The sequence below is a fragment of the Fulmarus glacialis genome, unplaced genomic scaffold (genome assembly GCF_000690835.1).
Source record: "Fulmarus glacialis isolate BGI_N327 unplaced genomic scaffold, ASM69083v1 scaffold10980, whole genome shotgun sequence".
Lineage (NCBI taxonomy): Eukaryota > Metazoa > Chordata > Aves > Procellariiformes > Procellariidae > Fulmarus > Fulmarus glacialis.
The window spans coordinates 7,372-17,581 of record NW_009188342.1 but is presented as its reverse complement, the minus strand read 5'-3'; the positions used below and the strand labels follow the sequence as shown (position 1 = coordinate 17,581).

The 10,210-nt window shown below is 36.2% G+C and overlaps 1 protein-coding gene across 1 annotated transcript in view; it reads left to right on the top strand.

The window, feature by feature from the left end:
• The first annotated feature begins 978 nt into the window (after nt 1-978).
• Nucleotides 979-10,210, top strand: part of MAGT1 (magnesium transporter 1) — a 10,855-nt gene continuing 1,623 nt past the window's right edge. The window contains exons 1-8 of the mRNA XM_009578274.1: nt 979-1,148; nt 2,005-2,122; nt 3,476-3,616; nt 4,111-4,251; nt 4,583-4,672; nt 7,154-7,217; nt 9,237-9,311; nt 9,770-9,860. Coding sequence (XP_009576569.1) covers nt 979-1,148; nt 2,005-2,122; nt 3,476-3,616; nt 4,111-4,251; nt 4,583-4,672; nt 7,154-7,217; nt 9,237-9,311; nt 9,770-9,860 — 890 coding nt within the window. The remainder of the gene's footprint in view (nt 1,149-2,004; nt 2,123-3,475; nt 3,617-4,110; nt 4,252-4,582; nt 4,673-7,153; nt 7,218-9,236; nt 9,312-9,769; nt 9,861-10,210) is intronic.

Here is a 10,210-nt window from a genome sequence, read left to right as displayed (position 1 = left end):
GAAGCCCGCGGGTACGCCTCGGTGCCGAGCGGAGCAGTTGTCTTTTCAGAAGCATACAACTCTAATTTTTTCTTTTAATTTCGAGTGTGTTGAATTCCAGGTTCTTCTGTTCTTGTAAAAAGCACCGTAAGAGTCTTCCCACTGTGTGAGATTTGGAGGGGGAGAGTGGGTGGGCTGACTGTCTTTGGTTGTAACTGCAAAGGTGTCGCTTATTTACATACCCTTGACTCCCAGAGTTCGAAAAGATCCCTCTGTATATACTTGTGTCAGTTGTAAGTCAAAGTAGAGTAGTTTATTATTTACCCTAAAGTATTAATCTGAAGAAAGGTGTTAATAAGGAGTGGAGAAGTAGTTTATGATAAATGTAACATTTGGGGGTTTGTCACTTGCCTAATACTTTGTATTACAGAATTGGTTGGCTCATTTTTAAAGAAGAGCTTAGTGTTGAACACTCCTCTGAGTTCTCCAAATATGTATCGAAACAAGTTTTTTCCAGTAATGCTGAAAATTAGATGTTGAGCTCACTTCCATAGTGCTTCTATCTCTAGCGTTGATTCCACTTCCACCATGTTTTGAAATCTTCTGAAATGGAATGTGATACTTAGTATCAGATAAACACTGAGGAGTGATTTGGGGCAGTTTGTACATCTGAAAGAAATCTTAACAATTAGCAACATGAAAAAGTACTAGTGAGCTGAGAGTCTTCAACAGCATGTGTAATATTAAGTGCTTAAAGGCAAAGTGCTTAAAGCGTGTGTAATGCTAAGTGCTTAAAGTAAATGAATAATATTAACACGAGTGTCAAAAGGATCTGTAATGCCTTCAGGAATCTTACTGAAGCATCACATCATGTGGTTGGTATTCTTATGAAATACAGTGCAGCTGTTTGTTACATCAAATCTAAAAACCTTCAAGATTGTACTGTGAGACTGGGAAAAAAAAAAAACAACAACGGTGTTTCTCTGACTTTATTTTCAGATGGTGTTATCAGAAAAAGTGAACCAGCTAATGGAGTGGGCTAGTAAAAGATCCGTTATTCGAATGAATGGAGACAAATTTCGACGCCTTGTGAAGGCACCACCTAGAAATTACTCGGTGATTGTGATGTTCACTGCTCTTCAGCCTCACAGACAGTGTGTTGTGTGCAAGTATGGGCTTAATTTAGTCCTAAATTAGAACTTGAAAGTCATCATACGCTTTGTAGGAAATTAAATTTAAGAGTAGGATAAAACTTTCATGTACATGGGAGGAATATACTAGGGCACGTTATAGTAGGATTATCTTTGAAATTAAATGTGTGGGAATATATGTGTAATATGGATGTGAGAAAACAACATCGTTCTTAATTATTTATCTCCCTTCTAAAATAATCACTGTTTTGCAGAAACAATATTCACACTGACAGGCTTCTTGGAGAAAGATAGGGTGAAAACTCAACTTTCCTGGCATGCTTTCTGCAGCTTGCTGAAGAAATGTTTGTAGAATTACTGCTGGCCATGCAGTCAAAAAGTTGTTGTTAATTTATATTGATTGGCACTTATTTATTTACAATTATAATATGCTGTATCCTTAACCATATTATGGCTTTCATGTATTAATCTGGAGGTGGCAGAGGTCTGTAAAGATGATTTTTTTACCTAATTAGTTGACATTAATTGGTTTCCCATCCTCTGACATGGAAAAGAGGTTTTGGTGCTCTGTGGACTAGCAAATCATGAGCTGCTGGGTTCCATTTCAGATTTCAGTTAGAAATTACCACTGCTTGTGTTCATGGACTCAACAAAACTTGCCCTTGCATTTAAAAAAACAGCAGTGCCAAATGCTTCACTTGATTGTTAGATGAGTGTCTGGCCTTAAACTTTTTCTTTAATGCTAGAAGATTAATGTAGGGGGGTGTGGGATGCAGCCGTTAACGGGGTGGGTGGCTACAGCTCCCTCAGCTGTTTTGTAACTTGTGTTCTGGACAGAGATATGATACAGCATCTCACTTTGTCTGCTTTACAGGCAAGCTGATGAGGAATACCAGATTCTGGCAAACTCCTGGCGATATTCCAGTGCATTTACCAATAAGATTTTTTTTGCTATGGTAGATTTTGATGAAGGCTCAGATGTATTTCAGATGGTAATGTCTTTCTTTTTCTCTTCTAACATTATTTTTTAACTTGGGTTTTGGAGACTGAGGCCAAGAAGGTAAAGATGTGTACAAATTTTAGTGTTACAATGATTAAAGAAATAATTGAAAATTTAAAAGCTGCCACTTTCAGAAGAAATGAGAAGAGCAGAGGGCAGTAGCATGTTGGCAGTAACATGAACAGAACTGACAAATCTGGAATAGGCACAAAGAGTGAACTGGCTTCTTTGGCTGTTTTTTCTGAGTTTGTCTCCTATAATAACTTACAGTGCAGTTTTTAATGGAATTCTTCTATGATACATGAAGAGGCAAGATAGAAAGCACCGATGTTAGGAACAGCTATTACAATTTTTAGGTTACTAGGGAATGATAGATTAGGCTGTCAGTATTGGTTAACTTACTTCTTCTCAAGTACCCAGTCATTTTGCGCTTCTACTAACATTATGTAACCAGATTTTTTTTTAAATGTATGAGAACATTCCATGTATGCTTGCAATTGTAGATCAAATTAATAGTTCATTATAGTTTTGCAAATCTTAACTCTTTTTTTTTTTTTTTTTAAAGAGCTACTTATCTCTATTTAAAAGCTACACAATTTAGGCAATGATATTTTATTAAATGGAAGCTTTTGTACTGGAGGAGTGGAAAGGGATGTCTTTTTTTATTCTTGTTAAATTTTCCCATAGTCTTACATCAAAAATTTATTCATCAAGCTATGGCCTTTATAGATTATTGTATATAATCCTATTTTGCAGATTTCTCTCCCAAAAGTAGTATTTATAGAAGAAACAGATTCAAAAAAACTGAAATGCTATGGAAAAAACAGTGTTAGGAAAAGATGGAACTGCATTTTATAAACAACTACTTTTATTTACCTATTATAATTTCCTCTTAACAGGTCTGAATCTTTTGAATCGGTAGCTATAGATCTGAGCACTAACAAAGAAATGTCAATCACTTTAGAAGGCATGTGTCAATATGTTTTTTTTTTTTAAAAAAAAAAGCCTACTGAGAAGTAACAATTTTTTTCTAAGACATCCAGAATAGCTATTGACAGAGCTAAAAAAACTTTGTTTCTCAATACTAAAAGGAGAAAACAGCATGGAACACAAAAAGGATATTGCAGGAGTATATTAATTAGTTTTATGAAATACAGAAATGCAAGCTGCTGTGTGCTGTCTTTACTTTTTTTTTAAGTCATTGTCAATGAAATTTATTTATTGAATAGTTACTTTTTTCAGATTGATTTAGTGCCGGTGTTGCAAGATACAAATGAAATAGAATTGTGTGTTACTAAGTAGACCTTTCATGGTGCTGTATCTTCTATGAATTTTCTAAATACAGCTAAACATGAATTCTGCTCCAACCTTCATTAACTTTCCTGCTAAAGGCAAGCCTAAACGGGGTGACACATATGAACTTCAGGTGCGTGGCTTTGCAGCTGAACAGCTTGCTCGTTGGGTGGCTGACAGAACTGATGTCAATGTAAGTATATACAGACTTTCCCCATCACCACCTCTGCAGCACTCCCTTATTATGTAATTCCAGCTATGAAATATGTCAGTTGTGTTCTGTGGCTAACGATCTAATCTCGCATACTCTAAATAGTTCTTGTCTACAAAGGTTTAAGTACATGACTACATCTTTAAGTTTCCTTACATTCTGTGTTCTAATATTTTGTGTAATTCTGTATTTGATAAGATGGTAAAACTCATCTCCCTCCTTCTCCCTCTTCTGCTCCTATGGAAGAAAAAAAATCTTTAAATTATTAGGTAGGGTAAAGGTGTATAAAACTGAAGTTACAGTAATGGGGGAGAAAAGCATTACTTACTTCCCTAGTCAGATTTATTATATAGAAAATTTTTTGTGTGTGTTTATATTAGAGTGGAAAAAAATATCTTGTGGGTTTCGTTAGCAGGAGTGTGGGTATAATGTATAATCCCATCGAGGGAAAAATAATTTAAATATCCTCTGTTAAGATTCGTGTGATAAGGCCACCAAACTATGCTGGACCATTGATGTTAGGACTGCTGCTGGCTGTCATCGGAGGCCTCGTATATTTGCGTGGAAGCAATCTGGATTTTCTGTATAACAAAACTGGCTGGGCATTTGCTGCTTTGGTGAGTAATTATAACTCTTTTCTGCATGTTGTCATGAGTTTTGTAGCAATTCAAAAGCTTTTGTCTTTAAAGATGCTTAAACCTGGTAGAGGAAAATGAGGTGCATTTAGTTTTACTTTTTGGTAGTCTGATAATATTGTTTGATCTCAGTCTTTTCAGCTCAGTTAATGCTTGATTAGATGCCTTTTATACAAATAAAAGGTAGGACAATGCCTAGCCTAGGATTGTATTCCAAACCAGTATGTTTCGGTATGAAATTAAAAGAAATTGTGTAACAAAAAAAAAAAAAAAAAAATTCATTATTAAATAGTGTTTCTTCTATCCTTTTCAGTGTTTTGTGTTAGCAATGACATCAGGCCAGATGTGGAATCATATTAGAGGTCCACCCTATGCTCATAAGAATCCCCATACAGGACAAGTGGTAAGTCTTTTCTTCGTTTTCTTTTCTGCATTTCTGTTGTATTTCTACAGAATAAGGCTGATACTAAAAGAGGCAAGTCAGGGTGCAAATTCTATTGTTGGCTTCTTTCATTGTAAGTCAGTGAGGCTAACCTCTCCTGCAGTGAGCAAGGCAAATTAGAGAGCTGTTAATTACTTCAGAGAGGATCTGTCTTCTCTTAAAATACGCCTGTAAAAGAGGGGTTTGGTTTTGTTTGAAACAGAAGGAGCGTTAGAGCTCCAGTCAAGGTTTAGATTTTCTTCCAATTAGCTTTATCCTTTTCTTGGCTCAAGTAGAAGAAGAAAGTCTGTTTGCAAACTCATGCTTTACTACTAAGAAATCACAAAATACTGATCTTAATCCAAAACAAAGTGCTCTGTTGTGTATTTGTTGTGTGATAACTTCAATCATTACCTAGAATTCCATTTTGGTAGGAATGACTTTCCTACAGTCTTTTGTTCAATGATTCATTAATTCTCTAAGAATGATGACATTAGTTCTGTGATGTTCTAAGAGTAAGGACAAACGTTGCTTAGGGGTTTTTCGGGTGTATTGCTTTCTGTGCTCAATAATAAGCTTTTAAGAGATAGAATATGAAGTGCAATTCTTAATCAAATGAGAAATATTAAGATTAATTTACTATCTAGCAGGATGTTTAGTTTCTTGTTAGAAACTGCTCAAAGTGCTTTCCATGCAATAAAGCATTAGGCAGCAGTCATAGGTGTGGTACTCTACTGTAAATGGGACATACACCAGTATGTATCGGAGGTGTTACCTTGGAGTTTTTTTGTTGTGTTAATACCTAGAGAGTTCAAGGTCTTTTTGTGTGCGGAAACTTTGATTATTCTAGTAATCACAGAAAGCTAAGAAGGTACTAAAATAATGCTCTAGGGTAGAGAGGGTAGCATACAGAGTAACCAAAACTACTTGCTAACAAGTTATTTGGACGGAGGGGGTTCCCCCTTGCTTCAGAACCTAAGGTAAGCATTTCTTTCATCCTTCCTGTTGTTCCCCATCTCTCCAAAATGTAAAAGTAAAAGAAGTGATACATTTTGGAGGAAGCATAATGATAATGCTTTTTTGCTTGGGTTCTGAGGGTAGATTATTTTAAATTATCCAATCTCTTCCATCTCTCTGACCTCCTATGCCTCTTTTAAACATTCCTATTTGTTTTCATGTTTTCTTTTCAGCATTTATTTATCGGTGACATTTGCTTTCCTCTGTCTTGTATGTATATTTCTAGTAATGAAGAGACATGATAATTCTAAACTGCTAACAGCAAAATAAAGGTGTTTATGTTGTCTTACATGCTAAACAGTCCTATTGCTGAGCCATGCAATTTCATGTTTAACCTGGTCTTTTTAGCTCATACGCCCACATAATGACTTCCATATAAAAACATCTTTCTTTGAGATTCTTGAGGTAAATTAATGTCTAGTGACCTTAGACTTACGAAAGCTCACTCCTGGGAAAAATCAGTTTTAACATCACTTGAAATATACTGCTCTGTACATAATATAGAATGAGATACACTGTAAAACTAGTCAGAATGTATTGAGAGCATTGCATCTCTTCAGGTGCTTACACATCACATATTAGCTTTTCTCATGTGTTTTACTCAGAAGGGAATTAACTTGGTGAAATGTCCTTTCATGCTCAGTTTGGTGGGTCAGGCCCTCTATGTTCTTCCATAAAAAGTGGATCTGCTTATAAAACTTTTTTTTTTTCTACTTAGATATTAACATCACAACCACGGTGATGTGGAGCTTCCTATAAGGGATTCAAAAATGGGATTCTTCCACGAATTTAAAATTTTCTGTTAACCCAGTTGGTTAGTAAACTATTAATGTAAATAAAACTAAGCCAACTTACTGAGTGGAAGTTCTCATATTTTAAATGGTTTCTTGAAAACGCTTCCTTTTGTTTCTTCCTTTTGTTTACATCATTCCTAAGCCTTTTTGAGACTGAAGAATAAAGTTTCAATGGTATTGGTAGTGATGTTCCTTTTCCTAGTATGCCATGAAAAAGACTTCAAATGCTTGGTTCTGGAGCCAAGTGAGTAGCATTCACACGCAGATTGAAGAGACTGTCCCTAAGCTGAGGAGCAGCGTACGTAACCTAAGAATCTGAGTCAGAGAATGGATCAGACTTGGATCACAGTGGGTGCAGGAGGGCATAATTATGGTATTTAGGGCATCTGGACCATGAAGGTTATAGTTGCCCTTATAATCTGAATGGTACTTTGCGCTGATTGCGCGTTATAACAGAAGAAGGATTTTTGGTGCTGACACAGCTCCCCCCCAAAATCAGTGGTCAACAGATGAAATTGTTTGTGCTCCAACTTCTGTTCTGTCTTCTGAAAGAGACAGTGCAAAACCCAGTTCCAAGCACTATAGCTGTTGTTAATCATGTCAAAGTTGACTCCAGTCTTTTCTAAATTCAGTTACTCTTTGTCTCTTACAGAACTATATCCATGGAAGCAGCCAAGCCCAATTTGTGGCAGAAACACACATTGTTCTTCTGTTTAGTATCCTTCCTACTGAGAAGCATGTGGTTGGTGACGATTTTTCTGTTAGCTTATGCTGCTGCCTTTTCCACGAGAGTACTTTGTCAAGGCTCGCAACTGTCATCTAATACTGATGCAGAAGCTGACAACTATGCTTTGCCTATGCCAGTGATCTTTAAGTTGAATAGAAAAATAGTTACTGCTTTCTCATCACCTTCGTCCTTGCTTAATGACTGAACTGGATACAGCGTTAAAGATGTGGATCTTTGTGGAATCGTAAGATTCTTCAGGATAGCCCCTGTTTCCTCTGTGCATGTCTCTTACCTTTTCAATCTCACTTACTTAGTTTTTGCTTTGGTGTTGAATTCCTTCCTCTGTTACTGATCTTTCTTCTTTTATTTCTTTGCTTACCTTCTTTACTTTTAATCTTACCACTCGTTCATGATAATGATTCAGGATTTTTCCATGCTAGTATTATGCCATCAAGAAACCTGCATGTTGAGAGCTTTTGCCATTCTTATTTGTATAAAAACATTTCTTTGCAGTCATAAGAATACTCTAAAATTCAATGTTCTTTTCTTCTGTTCCCACATGTATGTTTTCGATCCATCATTTGTAACTTTAGTCATCTCTGACTCAAGCTTTTCTTCCTTGTCTCGTTACCTGTGTCAGCCTGTGCATTCTCTTATCTTTTATTCAGGATTTTAAATTTTATTTAATATTACCTTTTTTTCTTGCAGCTTCACAGTCCTAAATTTTTTACATCTTATACTACACAAGTACACAGAATAGCAGACTTACTACAGGCACATCATTTCAAAACTTCATTCAAAGTACCTGTCCTTTTCACTGCTTGACAATGATTAACAAGTCTCTTCTGTTGCAACAGCAATGTTGTTTAGCAGAGTGACTTCCACTAATTTCTCCCTTTTCTCTTCTTGTTTTATCCATTCAAAATCGCAAGTTCAGCAAGTGATGCATTGGGTTTTTTGTAACAAAATAATATAAAGTAAGCAGTTGATGTTTAAATATGCTGGTGTTAAAAGAACTTTAATCTCTTGCTGTGTATTCATTATCAAAGATTTTTTTTTTTTAACTTAAAACATCCATTTGGAGGGGGACGTCTGATCTTTTTCTAATTATTACTGTACTTCTGATGCACTCAGTCAAGTTCAACCTAGAAACTTTTTGTTGATGTTTATTTGTGTTATTGCTATGCATCACATTATGGACCCAATCTACCAGTTGCTGGAGACATTTAAAATGGTGGAAGTTGGCAAGGTTCCTGTAGGTTGAAGTCACTTTTCTCTTGTGCTGAAGGTAGACCACATCTGAATGGAAAGATTTCTTAACAGTTCCGTTGCAGTCAATGATAAGTATCTCTCATTTCAGGAGGAGAATTGGGACTGAACATCTATAGTGAAATGGAATGAAATCTTTGGGAAGTCTTTGTTCCACTGGATCCACTATTTTGCTTTGCTAGGATTCATTCTTTGCAAATGTTAGGCCTTTTAAGTTGTCTGTGCTGCTTTAATTTTACAAGCTTTAGGGTTTTTTTTTTAACTGAAGAATTAGAAAAGACTGAAATATTGCTACTTGAAAGATATCCTGTTAGATTAAATATTGCATGCATTTTATTCATTCTGTTGGCTGAGTAAAATGCAGAAGTTTAATTCCTTTTGGGATTTTCCAGTGGAGTAGAACAGTAGTGGGAGTGGATCGAGCTCTCTGGGAAAGAATGCTGTTTCATTACAAGCTGAGATAATAAATGTGTATTTTTAATTTTATGTCAAGACTTACTATACTTTCTAGTTTATATTTCAAACTTCGTATTTATTTTCTCTTAAAAGATGACATTACGAATGCCTTTCAGTTGCTTTTTTTCCCCCATAGTTGCTGGTTTGGCTGGGAAGTCTTTAATTTTTCCAGTGAGTTTTAATGCCCCAGGTATGGAGTGGGAGCTGAATTTATAAGGTTAGGAATGAGTGTATTATTGAGTCTATTGTATTTTGTTGATTTAGCCTTAAACAGCGTTCATAGATGGTGGTGTTACTTTAGGAATGGTACTCCTCCATGAAGCTGCTACTTCTGACATGGATGTGGGGAAAAGAAAAAGTGAGTACTAATACTTTTCTCTGTAAGAGAAGGCATATTCAGTAAAGTTTTCTGATACACTATTTAATAGAAATGCTGTTGCACTGTGGGCTTTTGTACACTTCCCACCTCTAAGCAGAAGCGAATCATTTGGTTTTTCGGCAGCATTTGGAGTTGCTTAGCAAACTGCAAGATAAACTCAAAGCCCTTTTGGGAGAAGGGGAGATACAAAGATGTTTTGCAGCATTTTGCTAGTAAGGGAGAGAAGAAGGGACTTAATTTCTCTTAAAGCAATAAAATTGATTTACAGTAGGAATTTGAAAGAAAATTGGTGTTAATCTAGTTCTACTCAGTGACTCTAATGGTCTCATCTGACCAAATCTGTAAATATTACAGAATGCTTTTGAAAACCCCAGTCACTGTGGTGGTTTTGGGGACAGCTGTCACATTACCAGAATCTTATTCTGCATCTCTTGCAGTCATGTGTATTGCTGGTATTGGCTTGGTGGTGGTGTTCTTCAGCTGGTTGCTGTCTGTCTTCAGATCTAAATACCATGGCTACCCATACAGGTACGTCTTTTCTGCTGCTTCAGCCATTGTTTTCCTGTGCATTGCAGTACAGCTACACCACCATGAAGTTTTTTGAAGGAAGTGGGTAAACATAAAGGAGGACTTAAAGATTGAGAGTGATACTAGAAGTTTGGGGTTTTTTTGTTCTTCAGCTGGTTGCTGTCTGTCTTCAGATCTAAATACCATGGCTACCCATACAGGTACGTCTTTTCTGCTGCTTCAGCCATTGTTTTCCTGTGCATTGCAGTACAGCTACACCACCATGAAGTTTTTTGAAGGAAGTGGGTAAACATAAAGGAGGACTTAAAGATTGAGAGTGATACTAGAAGTTTGGGGTTTTTTTCTGGGCT